Source organism: Typopeltis vanoorti, chromosome 17, assembly GCF_054136105.1.
Source record: "Typopeltis vanoorti isolate ZY-2024b chromosome 17, IOZ_Tvanoo_1.0, whole genome shotgun sequence".
NCBI lineage: Eukaryota > Metazoa > Arthropoda > Arachnida > Uropygi > Thelyphonidae > Typopeltis > Typopeltis vanoorti.
Genome location: NC_143565.1, coordinates 6081430 through 6103058, shown reverse-complemented (window position 1 = coordinate 6103058; position 21629 = coordinate 6081430). Strand labels below are relative to the sequence as shown.

The following is a 21629-nucleotide window of genomic DNA, read 5'->3' as shown; positions in this document are numbered from 1 at the left end:
TATTATTATTATTATTATTATTATTATTACTACGTGACACCTCCAGGGAGTCCAAAGACTCATCGTAGGAGGGCACACATATGATCTACAAAAAACGACATTTCTTGAACAGTCCATATTTTATTATGTTACCTGACAGACTATTCTTACATTCTTGGATCTTGTTTTGATTGCCTATTAATTGTGTAAATAATAATAATAATAATAATAATAATAATAATAATAACTGTTGTTGTTGTTGTTGTTATTTGTTCCTTGCTAAGCTGTCCGAAGAAATACCATTATAAATTAGATTCTAGTCGCTGACTAGAGGAACTTTTCTAGCCTCAAGTTAGCTGGAAGGTCCCGTTTTCAATCTCTCACGTAATAATAATTATTTTGAGGATTTTCGTCAAGTTATAGATACCAAGATTTTCCGCAATGTGCAGATTTATTCGCACTCATATTAGTAATTTTTAACTTAGCAATGCTATTATAAAAACATTTTGTTTTTTTAAGATGAGAGGCGGTTATTTCAATACAATTTATTGAATTTACTGTGTAACATTTGAGATATCAAGTCATGTGATATCAAGTCATTTGAGATATCAAGTCACCCAAGATGTGACTGTTAAAAAATATGCTGGATAAAAGAATTTCTAGGAAAAATCGAATGCCGGACTAAAGCGATTCAGCTAAGGGCGGCAATTCCACTCAGAGAGTGAACCAGAAGTCTCTTTCTGATACGGACCATCGCTGCTGTATTGTGTGAAGGAACGGATCTTAATTTCGGTCTATATCTACTTTCTAACAACTCTAGTAATCTTAAATCACCATTAAACACTAGCCAGGTACTGGATAGGAGGCTAGTGTATTATGTCTGTTTTCTGGAAGAAAAAGGTGAAACCAGCTAACTCCTTTTCGATTGAAAAGTCTGCTATCATGGTTCTTCGCGTCTTGAACGAATTCGACCTAGGGTATTTCATAGCCAGCTAAGCGCATGCAGGAAAACAACGGGTAGTAAGAAGAAAAGCACTTCCCTAGCCTGCATGTCGGAGGAGGAGGAAGAGGAGACTGATTTGCATATCTTATATTCACCTTATGGATCAATGCATGCTTAGGACGTTTGGTAGTTTGGATTCGATGAAATGTTCGGAAGGTTAAAATATTTCTAGTTCACCTCTATGCTGAGAAGACTGGATTTCAAGGAAAAAAATGTCTTCTTTACAGTAAAGCAAAACAACATTATTTAAAAGTTTTATGGATGAAAGTTCCCAAACTGTAAAATGATTGAAAAAGATAATTTTTATTAACATCGTATATGCTTAAGCAAAAATAGTTGCATGAATTATTAACATGGGCGAAAACGTTTTGAAGACCATTTCAATAAGCTATAACAACACGGGAACGTAAAAAAAAAAAAAAAAAAAAAGTGCAGTTAGTAGAATTCTCTGAAATCTGCGTGTCTATCTTGCCATCAATATTAATTCTACCGTGTTTAGGGTAAGGAGTAGGGGATCCTGACGAAGATTTTTCCTGGAAGCTCATAAATTTATAGCTCTTCAATTTGTCACAAAGTCGTAGTGATAGTCCTGCGGGAATCCTCCAGACCCTCGATATCAACTAAATCATTTTGTTTAATTGTTGTTTTTGTGAACAGGAGTCTCTAAGTATTTATGTGATTATTTATTTATTTTATGGAATATATTCGAACTAGGACGGTTGTTAGAGTACATGCTGTCCCTAAATTCAAGAAAATATGTATTAAAATTGTTTTTAATAGATAATTTTTACATATTTAATATTAATTTAATTTTATATATTAAATATAATGCATATTTAATACATATTTTCAATATAAAATATTGAAATACAATTTTGCCTGTTTTCTGCCACTCTCTTAGGCATTGCCTTGTTGTTCCGTGGGTTACGACGGCCCTGATTCTAATTAATATTAATATTAATCCTTCTTACTAAGGACTTATATTTACTAATATTCTTTCTTATATTGTCCGAATTGACATTAGGGCCCAAACATGTTACTTGAAAAAGAAGAAAAAATTGGACATGTAAAGAAGTATTTTGAGAATTAAAAGAACACTGAAAATAAAAAAATGTACTCGTAGATTACAAATATTGTTGATGTTAATGCACAAGCCAAACATAAAATGAATCTGCATGGGCCATGAGTCAGAATGAAAGATGGCAGTTCTTACCGTTTGCATTCCCACAAAATTGAAGAGATCCATAAGAGGAAATGGAGATACAAAATCTCAGGAACAATGGAAAACAACTAGATGAAACCATGTTCGAGAGAGGTTCATACCATTAACAATTACATAAAATATATAAAAAAATATACATTGAATTATATTACAGTATGAAATAAGTTTACCGTACATAAATTACAAAAGTCCATCGACGTACAAAAAATATCTCCTGCTTGTAACATATCTATAATACTGAAACATAAAAAAAAAGGTTAAGCTTTTTATCATAAGTTAAAAAGCTTAAACTCGGTCCCAACATATTCAGGCAATGCATTCCGCCCAGTAGCGTACGCAAGATTTAATCTTGAGAAGAGGGACTCGAGTTGAGTAGACGATTTGAGAATACACACTACGCGTCGCATACGACCTATGACTGAGCATCTGTAGTGATCGCTAATTCATAAGTAGTACAGAAATAGAAGACACGACGCAACATAAATAAATTAAAAAAAAATTAATTAGGAAAAGATTTTTGGAAAATTTTCTAGTGTTTTTTTTTTTCCTTTTTCTTTGGGGGAAGGGCCCCTTGTCCACCTTTCTGGGTGCGCCACTGATTCCACTCCACGTAAAGAAAAAATACTTCTCACCCCTTCTTATTCACACTTCCTTGCAGAATTTCCAGGTATGACCTCTAGCTCTCGCTCCTTCCTTATTTTCCATAATCTGAAAATCTCTCTCGTATCCATCCGGTAAATAACTCTCAACTGCTTAAACGTCTCGATCATGTCACTCCTTCGCCTTCTATCAGACAAACTCTGCATATTAAATGACTTCGATCTCTCCTTATAGCTCACATTCCACAGTCCTGAAATCATTTTTGTCAACTGCCTCTTCCATCTCCAAAGTATCTTCATCCCCTCTAAACCCCCACTGACCATATTTGGACACAGTAGTCCAGATGTGGCCTGATCAAGGTGTTACGCAGTGGAAGCACTACTATTTTATTTCTGCTGATTAATGTTCGCTTTAATATTGCAGCAATCCTATGAGTTGTCTTAATCACCTTTGTAACGTATCTCTTAAATTTCAAATTTTTTTCACCGTCATCCCAAGATCCCTTGCTTCTTCAACTTCCTGCAACATACTTCCACTTATAGCAGTATGCCATCTGCAGTTCTCCAAATTCAAAACCTTATATTTAGGCATTAAACTGGTATCGCCATCCATCTATCCACATTTCCAGCTTATTTAGATCCTCCTGAAGAGCCACTACGTCTACTCTCGATAACCTTCCCCATCTTCACGTCATCCGCAAACAACAATATTTTATTGAATTTCAATGACAATATTATTGATATAAAGGTTGAAAAGTAGTGGTCCCAGCACAGAGCCCCGTGGAACTTCACTAGTAACTTTGCTTTTCCCCGATATTGCTCCTCCATACACAACCCTTTGATATCTATCAGACAACCAATTGCCAATTCACTCCACCAACTTAATATCCAAACCCATACTTTGCAGCTTAAATATCAGTTTATCATGTGGTACCCTATCAAATGCCTTTGCAAAATCTAAAAAAAAAATACAGTGTATGTATTTTCCTCGTCAACCACTCTTGTTGTAAAAGTTAACGTGATTATTACTGAAATAAGAACGCCCCTTAACAAATCCGTGCTGACCTTCACAGATCATATTATTTTCATCTGCCCAGTATGAGCTCTTACTAATTTTTCTAAAACCTTAACAACCACAGAAGTTACACAAACTGGTCTATAATTTGATGCTTCCATTCTCCCGCTACACTTATGCAATGGCACCATCTTATCCTCCTCCACTCCCCAAGGACTTTTCTAGTTGCAAGGCTTTCATATAATATATGAATTTTCTTTTCTCGAAAATATCTTTAATAACATAACTGAACTTTTTACATGCGTTTTAAAACACCCAGTGCGTGTCATGTTAGTTCATTTGAAAGTTAAATATACGTTTACGATAAGGGAAGATTTCATTGATAAAAATCAAAATATACTAATTTAATTCGGCAGAGCTCCTTTCCTTTTTATTTTATTAAAATGTCTTCGCTAGAAATTGTTCATATTATGTGATCTTAGGGCACAGCCTTTTATTAGGGGTTACCAAATATCTTTCGCGGCAGCTTGTCCAGCCAGGTTGACGGCCTTATCCAATAAAGTTATTTTTTGCCACGTGATCTGAAAGCTGAGCAGAGAAGCGCCCACCTGCTTCGCGTTTTGTGCCGATTCTGTCGTGCATAGTGCTTGCTGGCTTTGGTGTGGTGATGTTCATCGCTTTGAACCTGTTAAATATGATATACTTGTTTGTTTCATTATGTGTGTATGTGTCAAGTTGAAGTTTTCTTTATATATATCAGAAAATGTCATGTCTTGATTAATTTGAATCCAATTAACCGGAAATGGCAGCTACCGGAGTATCGGAACAGAAGTTTAAACTGAACCATGAGCATAAAGGTAAGTCCTGGGACAGATACGTTTATGGAGAAGTTGCACCAGGTGAGATAGCCTTCAACATGGCGGTTGCTAATACAGTTTCAAGTTGTATATCTGCAATTTAGACGCTGAAGTAGTTTCAGCTGATGTATCTTTTTGAATCAGATCATATTTCCTTACGAAAAAATCTTATTAATAAGTTGTTTCAAATACTGTCCATAAGTAAAAGTTTGTAAACTAAATGGACCAAATATTCACGATTTTTTTAATATTGTTTTGAAAGTTGCACAGATCAATGGAAACTTTGCTTGACTAGTACAGTTTTTACTAATTGTTCCGGTACCGGAATTCTGGACCTAGGGCCTGAAGCGAGCCGAATGAAACTTTCGGGGTCACAGTAAATACCTCATGGATCCCACAAGAAGCTTTTATTGGATACTGTAGTTGGGTCCTGATGAATGCTTCGATGTCAATACATTAATATTCCGTCAAAACTGTACCAAATTTGTAAATGAAATGCTTGAATACTAGAAAGTATAATAGATATGTTCATTTTAATAGCGTGATTAATATCAGCAAAAGTAAAAGAACAACAACAACAAAAAAAGACCGTTGTTGGATTAGTGTGTGTGTGTGTGTGTGTGTGTGTGTGTGTGTGTGTATATATATATATATATATATATATATATATTAAATTTTCGTATCAGAACTTTTTTTTTTAAAACTCATTTATTATATTTATTTTATATTTATTTATTTTTAGTCTAGGGATAGCTTGTAAACATGCAAAAGAAAGTTATTTGACATATTCATAGAGATGTCAAGTAATAGTAATATTCCACATCATTCCGTAATAAATTATAACCTCTTAAATGCATAAAATAAAATAAAAAATACAAATATTTCATCTGTCGTTTAGTTGTAAATAATTGTGAACAGATACCACACACGCAAATAGTATGCTTATTTTCTCCCAAATGGAGAGAGATTCATTATTATAGTGACATTTTAAATCGCATCTTCCTCATTGAGTCACCCATAATTGTAAATTAATAAATGTGAATAAATCAAATAAAATTTGTGTTCTGCAAGTTTTAGTGGTATTTGGTAGGAAGTAATAAAAATATAATAATATACTAGATTTTGAATTCTTGTTGCATCCAGTAAGATTTTCATTTTTATAAGAATAACCCATGATAGTACCAGATTACCATAGCTGTGTATACAGCGATTTCATATTGGATTATTTTATTGCACATCTGTGCAGAAAAAAGTATGAAAAAACAGCCAGATCAATCAAGGATATCAAATGCAACTAAAAAAGAATCTCCCATATAGTGATGTTTCATTTATTTTGAAAATATTAAATATAATTTTATAGGAACTTGACATGTTGATAGTGATGTTTTCTCCCTGCTGCAGGACACCAGAGTGTACAGAGGATTTGAAATTGGAAGTGATCACTGTTTAGTCTTGAGCAAGATAAAATTGAATTTCATATTGAAAAGAAAAACATGTAAGAAAGTTTAAAAGCAAATAAAAGTTGAGCAGCTCTCAGATGTGAACTGTAGATTAAAATACACAAAGATTATTGAAGAAAAAATGAAAGAGTTTGAGAACAGGAATCAAACCTTGGAGATTCAGTGGCAAACTCTGAAGAAAACATTGATTGATTCTGCCAGAGAGGCATGTGGTCAGGTTGTCTGTAAGGATAAAAAAATCAGAACTCCCTGGTGGACACAGGAAGTTAAGGAGGCAGTGAAGGAAAAGAAGAAAGCATATCAAAAGTTCCTGTCAAATAAGTCAGCTTGTGCTCTTAGAGAATACAGAGACAAATGCAAGAATGCTAAACACTGTGTAAAACTAGCTAAACAAAAGTCATGGGAAGACTTTGGCAAGAATATAGAAAATAAATATCAAGAGGGCAGCAAAATTTTCTGGAGGTTGTTGAAGAAGCTTAGGAATGGAGAAAAGAGTGCTGTAAAAGGAGTTAGAGATGATAAAGGTGACATGAAAATGGGAGAAAAAGATATCCTTGAAGTATGGAGTAATTACTTTGAAAAACTGCTAAATGAAACAAGCAGTGATGACAGCACAGTGGTCAAAAACACTGACTAGGCATGTAGTCAGGAATACATATCCATACTTGAAGTAGAAAAAGCCATCAAGGGCTTGAAATGTGGAAAGGCAGCAGGAGTAGATGATATTCGACCAGAAATGCTGAAGTATGGTGGTATAAGAGTCTTACAGTGGCTGCACTGCATAGTTCAGAAAGCCTGGACAGAGGGATGAATTCCAGATGATTGGAGTAGAGCTCTCATAGTACCCATATATAAAAAGGGAAATAAAACTGCATGTGAGAATTATAGAGGTATTTCCCTACTGAGTGTTCCTGGCAAGATCTATGCAAGTATACTTGAGAAACGGTTGAGAAGAATTGTGGAAGAACAAGCTGGATTCAGGCCAAATAGAGGCTGTCAGGATCAGATCTTCATTTCATGACAAATAGTCGAGAAAGCATGGGAATATAACAAAGATCTGTATTTAACTTTTTGTTGATTTGGAAAAGGCATATGACAAGGTGCCAAGAGAGAAGCTATTCAATACGCTGCAGTTATATGGTGTCAATGGGGCATTATATCAAGCAATACTTAGTCTTTATTTGAGTTGTAAGTCAGCAGTTAGAATTGAAGGAAGTACAGGAAGATGGTTTAATGTTAAATCTGGTGTGAGACAAGGATGTACATTATCCCATCTGTTATTCATTATCTATATGGATCACATTATGAAGGAAAGTGGTATTAAACATGATATGAAAATTGGAGATGTTAATGTCAGCTCTTTGCTTTATGTGGATGATGTTATACTTCTAAATAAATCCGCTACAAGAGTGCAAGATTCTCTGACTAAATTGAATAGCTGTTGTAATAGATATAGTATGAAGGTCAGCAATAAAAAGACAAACACAATGAAAATAGGCAGAATCATTGAAAATGTCAACTGTGTTGTGATTGGAGAACCTGTGGAACAAGTAAAACATTTCAGCTATTTAGGCACGATTTTTAGTGAAGATGGTAAATTAAATATAGAATTTGACAACAGAATCAGCAAAGCTGGTATGGTGGGAAGTCAATTGAATAAATTCATATGGAATAAGAGAGAAATTAGTCGGAACACTAAATTAGCTGTATACAAGACAGTGTTCAAACCAGTTTTAACATATGGATCTAAGAGCTGGGCCAGAAGTAAAACACTTGACCAAAGACTAGAGACCACAGATATGAGAGCCCTGAGAAAGATTATAGGCGTGAACAGATGGCATCAATGGCAATATCATATTAAAAACGAGGATATTAGGAAAGAACTTGACATTGTCAGCATCCAGGAATGCGTTAGCAGAGCTAATCTCAGGTGGTATGGTCACTTAAACAGAATGGGCGAGAAAAGATTAGCAAAACAAGTGTTCTCTGCCAGGTTGGCAGCAAAACGACCCAGAGGAAGACCAAAATATAGGTGGATTGATATGGTACAAAGTGCCTTAGACGATAGAAATATAAGATCTGATAATGTTGGAGTCTTGACAAGTATCAGACTGATTTGGAGGAAAATTGTAGATAGGAAATTAATAATGATGTAATTTTTTTCATGTAGTACTATCATATCCTATACACCCCTTGAGGGTACATGGCAGGAATTTGATGATGATGAGGAACATGACAGATATAATAATTTTTCTATTATTTTTGAATGCCTGAATCTTCAGCATTTAAAGAATTTATTTTAATATCTCAAAAGTAGTTCCACAGTTCATTGTAATAGTGGTTCTGTGTAGTTGGTGGATTAAATGGTGGAGAGTTGTAGAGTGCCTTCCCATGAGTCCTTGGAGATGTCAGGTAGTGATAATAATGATGATAACAACACAGCAAATCCTCAAAATAAAATTAGACTGTGTTGTTCGCTATGTCTGTCAGCATATTGATGGTCTTCTTTATGTTGGAAAAACTTAAGGAAATATATTTTTCCATTGAAGTGCTTACAAATATTCATGAGTACCAGATATTCAGTATAGCCTAGGAAAAATATATTAATTCTAAAAAACAATGTTTTAACACACACACACACACACACACACACACACACACACACACACACACACACACACACACAAATATATATATATATCATAATTATATTATTATTCACGAATCTCCATGTAGTTCAAAGATATCGTTGGAGGTCCACTTAAAAAAAAAAAAAAAATTATTAATACCTGTACAATATCTGCCACATTTTGCCTTGAAATCATTCACTGACAAAGCACACACAATTGACTCTGGCAATCTATTCCGCTTTCCAAGAAAAAAAATCTAGTCCTCACTCCCTTGCTGACCACACTCTTACTTAATTTCTATGAATGACATCTAGTTTTCCTCACGTTATTCATGTACTGAAATATTTTTTCATCCACATCAGTCATATAACCCCCTAAGCAACTTATGTCTTTATCATATCTTCTACCTTATCAGCTGATCACTTGGCTTCTGTAACCAAACACATCTTCAATCTCTTCTCATATGGAGCACTATACAGTTCTGCCTCCATCCTAGTTACTCTCCTCTGAATCTGTCCCACCTCATCCACATCTCTAAGAAACCCAGTCAACCAGATCTGTGTTCAGTAAGCCAGATGAGACCTTATAAAGTGGAATAGTAACCTTATCTCTGCATGTCAGGGGGTTCTTCAATAACCAGGTAATCCTATGAGCTGTTTTAGCTACTTTTGTAATGTGCCCTCTGAATTTCAACTCCCTATCCACCAACATCCCCAAATCCCTGGTTTCAAGTTCCTGGAGTACAGTTCCATCATGGTATACAGATGATAATCTTTTCACTCCAAAATGCATAACCTTACACTTTGCCACATTAAATTGGTATCCATTCTTCTTTTCCCATATTGCCAGCTATTTAAATTATCCTGTAAGATATCAATATCATCCTTATTGACTATTGCCCTACCTAATTTTGCATCATCTGCAATCAACTGAATATTTCCCTTCAGATCATATCAATTAATAAACAAATGAAATACTAGTAACCCAAATACAAAGCCCTGTGGCATGTCATTAGTCACAGGCCTTCTACAGTACTATGCACCTGTATAGACTACTATCTGATATCTCTCCATCAACCAATCTCTTATCCACATCACCAGCTTCATATCTATATCCACCATTTGATGTAATTGCAAATCAAGATTCCATGTGGTATCCTATCCAACACCTTTGTCAAGTCCAACAGTATGACCCTGTAGTCATTGCCTTTATCCAACTCAGCTGTCATGTTATTCTAGAAAGTGAGTAAGTTGCTGAAGCACGATCTACCCTTCACAAAGCCATACTGCCTCCATACAATATCCCATTCCTATTTACCCATTCTTGAATTTTGTCTTTAATCAACTTCTTCAATGCTTTGACCACCACTCCTGAAATGCTAATTGTCTGTAATTAGCTATATCAGTCTTGGAACCACCTTTAAGCAATGGAACTATTTTTACTTCCTTCTATTCCCTTGGGGGGGACTACCTGAGCTGAGATATAACATCCATATAACATGAGATATAGGGTAGTCCATATAACAATCTAGTTATACTATCCTAACACATTCTTGTAATACATGAGCTGATATACCATCCAAACCCATATCTGTATTGACATCCAGATTCTGTAATATCCTATGTACTTCCACATTAATCCCTGTCATATCTATTACTGTAATATCATTACCTTGATGATGCACTCTTGCAAAATGATTACTCAATCATTCAACTAGTTCATCTGCTTCAGTTGCTTCCCTACCATCTGCATTCTTCAAACCATTCTACTGTGGTCATTCTTTCTTTTGGTTGCCACATATTGAAAGAATTCCTTGAGATTATTCTTGGATTGCTTGGCTAATTTCTCATACTTTGATTTTGCCTTCCCAGCAGTGGTGGCCTGTGAAGTTTTAAATGGGATTGCTGCCTATACAAAATAATTTTTAAAAAATTATTATTTTTCCTAATCAGTAACCAGTTTATTAATAAATAAATCTGTAGGTTTATTTATTAATAAATTGGTTACTGATTAGGAAAAAAATAATTTTTTAAAAATTATTTTGTATAGGCACCCTGCTTAAAACTTCACGGACCGCCACTGCATCCCAGTCTTTTCTGGTCTGTGCTTTGTATTGCTCATGTGCTTGCTGGTCATATAATGTATTTATATAATCATATAATGATTATATTTATATATTATTATAAATATTATAAATAGTTTTATATATAATATTTGATTAAAGTTTATAAGGCCACTGGAATAAGTTGATAGCATTTATTTACTTAGTAACAAGATGTTTTATCTTGTTGCATAAATTGGAACAAATGGAATGGATCCAATCCAAAGCTGTTGATTTGGATTAGAGGGTTGCTAATGGTGACAGATATCAAAGATTGGTTTATGGAGAAGCTGAGTTCAGGAGAAGGCAGGTGACTAGTGATGTACCTCAGGTCTCAGTATTTGGTCCTCTTTTGATGTTATGTAGTTAAGAAAATCCTTACTACAGAAGAGATAATGATTGTTCACAACTTTCTGCATGTTTACTTATTCATATGAATACATTGGCAGTAGTAAGAACAACTTGGCCAAAAATGATAGGAATTAGTGATACTTGGTTGACTAAAACTGATATATTTATAGGGATAAAATGTAAGGGATATAGTATTTTCAGGGAGGACAGAGGAGACAGAATAAGAGAGAAGGGTTTTGCTAATGGCAGGGCATTTGAGGCTATTTGGTGTGAGATAGAGATCAACAGGTGAAATATGTAATTAGTTGCTGCTATAATCCAGGGGGGTATAAGGGAGAACGTAGATGGTATGCATTGTCAAATTTGCATGAACTGCATAAGGGAAGCTCCAAGGCAGAAGTAGCAAATTATTGGCTGATCAGTATATCAGGAGTGGTGGTTAAGGTTTTGGAGAAATTGATAAAAATTAGAATTCAGGACTGGGTATAAAGAAATATGCTACTTTATAAGTGGCAACATGGTTTTGCCTTAGTAACTTGCTTTCTATAATAAATTAACAGTGGAATTTGATAAAGAAAATCCTTACTTGGTGGACTTTGTGCAAAAGGCATTTGACAGGTTTCCACATAGAACTCTTTGCATAAATTGGAACAAATGGAATGGATCCAAAGCTGAATGATTTGGATTAGAGAGTTGCTGATGGAGACAGATATCAAAGATTGGTTTATGAAGAAGCTGAGTTCAGGAGAAGGCAGGTGACTAGTGATGTACCTCAGGTCTCAGTACTTGGTCCTCTTTTGTTTAATTTATACATTAAGGATATTGGAAATAATCTGACAGGAAATGTCCACTTTTTTTTTTTTTTTTTGATGATGATGCACAGTTGGGAAGAGCAATGGTCAATGAAGGTGATGTAGATACCTTGCAGGATGACTTAAATATTCTGGTAGTATGGGCAAAGGTAAATGACTGTCAGTTTAATGTGGCTTAGTGTAAGGTGATGCACTTCGGGAGGATGAGATCATATGCTGTGTACTATATATTAATCCTAGAATTCTAGTCCTAGAGACAATAAAACTTTGAGTTAAACCATTATTTTACAGTTGTGCCTGACACACTTTTTTTTTTTTTTTTCAATTGTAGAATTAGTTATAGAATTTTTTTGTTATTTTTTGCTTGGTTAGAAAGTATATTATATTATATTTGACAAATTATATTCTTGTTCTATCTTTTAATTAAAACAAGTTATATTTTTGTTTTAATCTAACTTCTTGTCAAGTATAATCTTTAAAAATTCTGATCTTTGTTAATGGACTGATTTAACTCCAATACATGAATGATCCTCTGACAAAAAAAAAAAAAAAAAAAAACTTTTTTTTTTTTTTTTGTTAGTTGTGTATTATATAGGATGCATTATTTTGTGAAAGTCCTTAGATGGTAAATGATTTGCATTATATAATGTGAATTCAATATCCCATGTGTATTCTTGGTTTCATCCTTTATCCAAGTGTAAGCAATAATCACCTTTGAGTCCTTTCAGTAGAAATGCAGATGGTGCAGCATGTCAAATTGTTAGTGTTCCAGTAGTTTTAAATCACCAGAAGGTGAGGTAGGGTGTGTGTGCTGAGACAATAACACCCAGAAATCAGTGGCTGCGACTGGCTATTGTGTCAGCTAATCCAATTGAACATTGTAATTTTTCATGAGTTGCTGTTTTTGTTTTCCGAGTTTCATCTGTTTTGCATGTGTGAAGTGTAAACACCGATATAGACAAGTTTTTAATATATAATTTTTTTATAAATAATTTATAACCTTTTTGCTCATATTTACAATGGGAAATGATGTTGACGATCTACTGAATGTCTTAGCACACCTGTTTTTTGTCAGAGCTTTTGCAGATTGTATGATTATAGTTGAAGGAGGTAAGCCTCACTCTCCTCTTCCTAATTCAAATTAAAATATACCAACCAAATATAGCATTCTCCTTCATTGTTGTTTTCTAATATATCTTAAAACAAACATTTCCCCCCACTCTACACAGATTTGGTTACAATTAATTGATAAAGTATTCAAAGTTATCCTACAATTAACTGCATTAAACCAATTAAGATGAGTGTTGATGCTCTATGCACTCTTAAAACTTTCATACATCAATAAAAATGCAATCATGCGGTCAAATCGATGCCACTGATATATATATATATATATATATATATATATATATATGAGGTGTGACAATTTAATTCCCGGAACAGCTGCATAGTGTCGCCTGTGTGGTGATTTGGTTGGAGCCATGTGAGTAATCATCATTGTACATGTTTTAACTAATGCGTGCATAAACCTCAAGTTGATAGAGCCATTTGCTAGTTGGCTATTGCAAAAAACAGAGATCTGCATGTAAACTTTGGCATAAAAATGTGTGATCGAAATTTGGAACAGCGTGTTAACATCAAATTTTGTGTGAAAATCGGCAAAACTGCTATTGAAACATTGGAGCTGTTGAAAGTGGCATATGATGTGGATGCTCTGAAAAAGTCTAGTGTCTTTGAGTGGCATTAGAGAATCAAAGGTGGGCGAGAAGATGTGAATGACAACCCCTAGAAGTGGGCAGCCAAAAACAAAAATGATGGATGCAAATGTGAACAGAGTTTTCTTTGATCATAAGGGGATGGTCCATTATAAATTCATTTAACAGGCACAAACGGCCACTAACAATGCTATTTAGAGGTGCTGAAAAGATTGAGATTATGTTCGGAGAAAAAGACCTGAATTGTGGCCTGATAAGTGTGTCATCCATCATGAAAATGAGCCAAGCCATAGGGCGCTCATCCTGAGAGAGTTTCTGGCCAAAAAAACTATTACCGAATTAGGCCATCCTGCTTATTCACCTGACTTATCTTCCTGTGATTTCTGGCTGTTTCCAAAATTAAAGGCTGTGCTAAAAGGATGAAGATTATCTGACATTGCTGATATTCAGCATGATGCGATAAAGGAACTCGAGAGCATTCCGGAAAAAGAGTTCCAGGCCTGTTTACAAAACTCTCGGTCAGTGTGTAAAAGTATTTACTAAAATAAAGAGCAAAAGGCTTCTGTATTTGGCTTTGAAATAATGCTGTATTTAATATCCACTTGATTTTTATAATTTTTGCATCACCGAACTGAATCCTTTTGGCTTCAGTTCAGGAGTGTGGATGTCAGTTCAATGTTAAACCTTTATATTTTATAACATTGAACTGATATCCACACTACTGTGCCCATTCAAGTATATTTGTAATATACTTGAATGGGCACATCATCTTCTCTGCTCTTCATAGTTTGACCTAACTTTGCATCATTTGCAAACAACTGAATATTCCCCATTCAAATCTTCCCCAATATCATTAACATACAGGTTGAACAGAAATTGTCCTAAAACAGACCCCCCCCCCCCCCCGTGCCCAAGACAGACCACTAGTGACTTTCCTCTTCTGGGATATTGCTCTCCCCCCATACACAGCTTGTTCATACCTATCAGACAGCTAATCTCCGATCCAATGCACTAGTCTAATATCCAGCCTCATCTGCTCTAGTTTGATTATCAACTTATCATGCGGTAATCTATCAAAAGCCTTTGCGAAGTCTAAGTATACTATTGTGTATTCATCTTCCACATTCAATGCTGCTGCCGTAATAAGTAAGTAAAGTAAGTAAATAGATTACTAAAACGTGGCTTCCCTTTAACAAATCTGTGTAGTCCATCAAAGATAATACCATTGTTGTCAACCCAATTCTGGATCCTGATTCTCACCAGTCTTTCCAGCACTTTAACCAAAACACCTGACACACAGATGGTCTATAATTTGATGCTTGAATTCTGTTGCTTTGTTTATGAAGCGATACAGTCTTGCCTTCCTTCCACTCCTTTGGAACTTGATCCCATGTCAGACTCATATTAAACAACTATGTCAAGGCAGATGTCAACTTCCTGGTTCATTCCTTCAAAATATGTGATGATATATCAAGTCTCACATCCTTTTAATATCAAGTTTACTTAAATCTCCACATACCTCTTCCTCACTCACAGTCAGTCTCTCCTCCTCCTCATTTCCACTGCTCTCAAATTCTCCATGATGTCACATTCACAAGGATGAAAGACCTTTATGTACTGTTCATTAAATATCTGAACTATATCCTCTGCAACAGTTGTCCTTATACCATTTTCTCCAATCATTGTCATCCTGCCATTATTGTTCTTACTTTTGCTGGCTACATATTGAAAGAACTCCCTAGGATTTTTTTTTTTAGCTTCATTAGCTAACTGTTGCTCATACTGAACTTTTGCTACCCTTACCAACTGAGTCACCCTCCTTGCCTATTCTTTGTATTCCTCATGGAATTGATTATTATCACTCCTCTCATGTTGCCTCCATAATGACTTTTTTCACTGTATTGCATGCTTAATCTCTTCATTTATCCATTTCACACCTACCTTATTTTACCTTCTGACATTTGGAATACATTTAGACATTGCTTCTACTAGATAGTTCTTGAATATCACCCAGGTAGTATTGCTCTCCTTTCCACCCAACTTCTCATTCTTTGCTACATCTCCAAGCTGTCTCCTGAGCTAATAATCATTTGCCTTGTAGTTTCGCATATATCCTTTCCTCACATGGCTGGCAACCATCCAGGTAATCACTTCATGGTCACTCTCACCAACTGGAGGGAGATTTGACACCTTATTTATAATAACATCCTCTGATAAAATGATCGAATTCAAGACCCTCAGTCTTCATGTGCCCTCTGTTGCATTGTGCCTCATGTAGCTATTCCTCAAAAACTCAAGAAACTCAGTTTCTTTACTTTCAGTTGCTATCTTGTCATTCCAATCTGTATTGCCATAATTTAAATCACCCATGATGATCAACCTTTTCTTATTTGCCTGGCTAATTTGATTATACATTTCATGGTAACTACCATCCACATTAACAGGTCTATAACAACATCAGACTATTTCATTCTATTCACTGCCTATCTCTCACGATACTGCCTTAAAACCATTACCACTATTTCCCTCTTGCATCTCTACCTTGTATGAACATAACTTTTTTATCTATTATCAATAGCACTCCACCTCCCTTTTTACCCATTCTATCTTCACAAAATACATCATACCCTTCCATCTCTATTCCTGTCAGGATGTCATCCTTATCCAACCATGTCTCACTTATTCCAACAATTTTTGGGTGAACAAACTCAATCAATGCAACCATTTCATTTGTCTTGTTTCTTATACTTTTAGCATTCGTATAAAAACATAACAGCTCATTCCTGGATCTATAACTGTGTTCCCCTGTCTACTGTAAGTCTCCCTGTTTGTGTTGTACACTTGTTCTTTCATTCTGTACACTCATGCTACTAACTTCTTCATTCATAAGCACTACTTCAATATCTCCTTTCTTACTTGCTCAGATTCATTTTCTGCACTCATTACTTTCCCTTCCAACAGCAGTAGTCTCTTCCAATGACTCACACCAAAACCATTCAAATGCAGTCCATCATTCTTATACAATTCAATTCTTCCTTCAAACTCATTCTACACACACATTAACGAACTGCACTCCTTTCTCTTCATGCATTTATGCTAACATATCATTCATAATTCTTGCTCTCCACCTCATCTCATTACTGTCATACCTGGGCAACACACTGACCTTTCCTATGACACTTATCTTTTATCTTTCTCAACAACCTCCTGATAGCCAATCTTACATTCTCATTGTTCACAGTCAGGTCATTTGTCCCTACCAGTGCATCTTAAGGCATAGGCACACTGGGCAGTAGCCCAGTGCATTGCTATGCCCAGGGCCCACTGTCCTGTATACATGCTTGTTGTACTCTGATGATGCCGATTTGAAATTCAGTGAAATATAAGCAAGTTAATAAAACATCTTTTTTATAAAATAGTTTGTTTGGTGTTGTTAAAACCATTAAAAATAAGTCATAAATAACATATGCTGAGCATTATGCAGAAATATTTGTGAATTATGAAGTACTTAGTTTTTATTTTTTTTATTTTTCAGGTACACATGGATCCCGTATGGTATTTGATGTGCTTTAAAATGTGGGAGCTGTTCTCATTATTTTTAACAAAATTCTAATAATTTCCATTGTGCCTTAATAATGCAGTGTAAAAGTTATCATGCATTACAAAGTCCAACAACATCATGCAGATCCTCATGGTTTCTTCCTAAACCTACAAAACGATTCAAATATGATGCATTGTTCCTGATGTGGGTCGACTTATTTTCAAATATGCATCCTTTGCTCACTCGTTTATATGTTCCTTTTATTATTGTGATTTTTACTGTATATCAAAATCTATTTGACATCAGTGTCAAAAATCCCTTTTCAAATTCTATCATCAGAATTATGAGGATTTTGTTTCGTGGTGTTAGACAAGTGTGTTTAAAATTTGCAACTCTTTATGTGCCTCTTGGATTACAAATGAGGATTACAAAATTAGTCACAACTGGAAAACAGGATTTCTTAAGGATATTTGTATATTTCTGTTTGTGTATAGCAAATGTTCTTGCAGGTAAGATTTTAATTTTTATATATTTATACTTGAACTTTTGCTGTAAGTTTGTCTTGTTATGATATATCATGGAATTAATCTTAAATAGAAGATGATATGATGCAAAGTTTTGAGTATTACCATGTTCAACAGTCTGTTGTGCAAACTGATTTTAATTATTTATTATTATTTATAAATTTAAATATAAATAATAATATAAATATAAATAAATTTAAATATTTAAAAATTATAATATTTATTTTTTATTATAATTTTAATATTATTACAGCCTCCATTGTGTCAACTAGGGATGGCCTCTGGTTCTTCCCCTCTTGCCTTCTACACTTTTTATAATCCCCTTGATTAAGCTGATAAAAAATCCCTTCACTAACTTAAACTTCTCTATCATATTACCTGTTTTCCTCTTATCCACCAATTTCTGTAATCCACATCCCTTCAACCTCTCTCCATAGCCAACATTTCAGAGTCCTGATTTTGTTTTAGTCACTTGTCTCTGGACCCTCTCCAACATCACAATGAAAACCAGGTAACCAAATCTGAGCACAATAGCCCAAATGTGTGACCAGTGCTTTATATAGTGGAACAATCACTTTCTTATTCCTACATGTTAGTGTACTTATCATAGTGACACTATGATGTACAGTCTTTGAAAGACTTGCAATATGTCCTTTGAACTTCAGTCGATTACAAAATACAACACCTTACACTTATATTAAAACTATAACCCCACTCCTTTATCTAAGTCAAAAGTTTTAGATAATCTGCTGTTGATGTTAATTCCTGAAGGGAATTACCATCAACAGCAGATTATCTAAAACTTTTATCTAAAATTATCTAAATGATAATTTATCTAAATGATCTAAATTATCTAAATGATAAATGATAATTCTCCCAACTTTGTATCATCAGCAAACAACCAAAGATCAACAGTCAGTCCATGTGATATATCATTTACAAACAAGTTAAATAGCAGGGGATCCAAGAACAGAACCCTGGGGCATTCCACTTGTTACCCTCTTTTTTTGAGACTCTGCTCCATCATTATTATTATTATTTCGGGCGACTCCAGGGAGTCCTTAGACTCATCGAGGGAGGCCCTAAACATCATGTCCACATAACTATATTACATTATCTATCATACCTTGCCTTGAACTTGCTCACCGTCATAGCACCCCACAACAGACTCTGGCAGCTTATTCCACTCATTTACCACTCTAAAAGTAAAGAACCCAGCTCTAACACCCCTGCTAATCACACTCTTGCCCAGCTTCCATAGGTGTCCCCCTAGTTCTCCCACCACCAGTCCTCAAAAGTTTTAGATAATCTGCTGTTGATGTTAATTCCTGAAGGGAATTACCATCAACAGTGCCACTTATAATTCTCCCAACTTTGTATCATCAGCAAACAACCAAAGATCAACAGTCAGTCCATGTGATATATCATTTACAAACAAGTTAAATAGCAGGGGATCCAAGAACAGAACCCTGGGGCATTCCACTTGTTACCCTCTTTTTTTGAGACTCTGCTCCATCATTATTATTATTATTTCGGGCAACTCCAGGGAGTCCTTAGACTCATTGAGGGAGGCCCTAAACATCATGTCCACATAACTATATTACATTATCTATCATACCTTGCCTTGAACTTGCTCACCGTCATAGCACCCCACAACAGACTCTGGCAGCTTATTCCACTCATTTACCACTCTAAAAGTAAAGAACCCAGCTCTAACACCCCTGCTAATCACACTCTTGTCCAGCTTCCATAGGTGTCCCCCTAGTTCTCCCACCACCAGTCCTGATCTCAAAAATATCCTCTGAATTAATCCTATAGAATCCCTTTAGTAATTTGAATGTCTCAATCAATGTCCCCTTTTCTGCCTATCAACTAGTTTCTGCAACCGACAAATCTTCAACCTGTTCTCATATGGTTCATTCCATAGACCTGCTATCATCTTAGTCACTCGCCTCTGGATCCTCTCCACCTCCTCCCCATCAAGAAGGAACCGAGGTGACCAAATCTGGGCACAGTAGTCGAGATGAGGTCTTATCAAGGCTCGGTACAGAGGTACAATAACTTGCTTGTCTCTGCTCGTCAAGGTGTTTTTCAACAACCAAGTGAGTTGATTAGCTGATTTAGCTACTTTTGCAATGTGCCCCCCTATACTTCATCTCCCTATCCACCAACACTCCCAAGTCCCTGGCCTCATCAATCTCCTGGAGTACAGTTCCACCAATGTGGTATACTGCTGCTAATCTTTTCACCCCAAAATACATAACCTTACATTTTGTCACATTAAATTGACATCTATTCTATTTATCCCAGAACTCCAATCTATCTAAGTCATCCTGCAAGACTTTGACATCTGCATTCACTATCGCCCTCCACAACTTTGCATCATCAGCGAACAAATGAACTGTTCCTCTTAGATCCTTCCCTATATCGTTAATGAACAGATTAAACAGCAGTGGTCCAAGAACAGAACCCTGTGGCACCCCACTAGTCACAGGCCGTCTTTTGGACTCTACTCCTGAATAAACTACTCTTTGATATCTCTCCATCAACTACCCACCTATCCATCTCACCAACCCTATATCCATTCCCATATGTTGTAGTTTACGGATTAAAATTCCATGTGGTATCCTGTCAAATGCTTTTGCCAGGTCCACCAGAATCACTGTAAACCCATTACCCTTATCCAGTTCAGCTGTCACCTTGTTATAAAACTTGAGCAAGTTGCTGAGGCATGATCTACCCTTCACAAAGCCATGCTGTCCCCTGTACAATATCTTATTTTCATCAATCCATTCATGTATTTTTCCCTTGACTACTACCTCCAAGACCTTGACAACGACTCGTGATATGCTGATCGGTCAGTAATTTGCAATCGTAGTCTTGGATCCTCCTTTATGCAGTGAAATTATTTTCCCCTCTTTCCACACCTTCGGAACTAAACCAGACCCGAGACTCAGATTAAACAACATGGTCAAGGGCACTGATAATTCCTTAGCCGCTTCATGCAAGACCCATGCTGGTATACCATCCAATCCCACAGATGTATTCACATTAAGGTTCTGTAATAGACTATTCACCTCCTCTTCATTCATCACAATTCTCGTATAAACTAATGGCTCTTTCATTTTTCAATGTCACCACATGGATGATATACTTTTGCAAAGTGCGTGCTCAGTAACTCCACTATATCGACTGGTTCAGTGACCTCCTTACCATCGTCATTCCTTAAAATCATTTTGCCATGTACAGTTTTTTTCTTGCTTGCAGCATATTGAAAGAACTGTTTGGGATTCTCTTTTGCTTGCATAGCTAGTTTCCTTTCATAATCTGCTTTTGCTTTTTTTACCACACTCGTTACCCTTGTGGCTGTGCTTTATACCATTCATGTGCTTGCAGGTCACCCCTTTCTTTAAATTCCCTCCACAGTTGTTTCGTTTTTTGCAGCTCAAGCTTAATGGTGTTATTCATCCATTTAACCCCTACTTGTTTTACTCTTCGGACCCTAGGTATACAATCAGCCATAACTTCCTGTAAATGCTCCTTGACCACTTCCCATGCTCTATCGACGTCCAGCCCTTGCATTTGTACATGCCATGGCACTGATCCAAGCAATCTCCTAACCTTGTCATACTTGCCAGCACGGTAATTCCACATATACCCTGTCTTAATCAAAAATTCCACACCTTTAGCCACCTCCCAGGTCAAGACCTTATGATCACTCTCACCAATAGGTGGCAACATGGTCATATTGATTACAGTGAAATTGTGAGATGCTATTACCAGGTAAAGCACTCTCACACCCCTAGTATTTTCAATTACA

General features: G+C 35.7%; 1 protein-coding gene across 1 annotated transcript in view; it reads left to right on the top strand.

Moving 5' to 3' along the window:
- Positions 1-4526: 4526 nt before the first annotated feature.
- The window catches only part of sdk (sidekick cell adhesion molecule), a 496543-nt gene continuing 479440 nt past the window's right edge, over positions 4527-21629 (top strand). The window contains exons 1-2 of the mRNA XM_090407513.1: positions 4527-4675; positions 17280-17794. Coding sequence (XP_090263639.1) covers positions 17380-17794 — 415 coding nt within the window. The 5' untranslated portion in view covers positions 4527-4675; positions 17280-17379. The remainder of the gene's footprint in view (positions 4676-17279; positions 17795-21629) is intronic.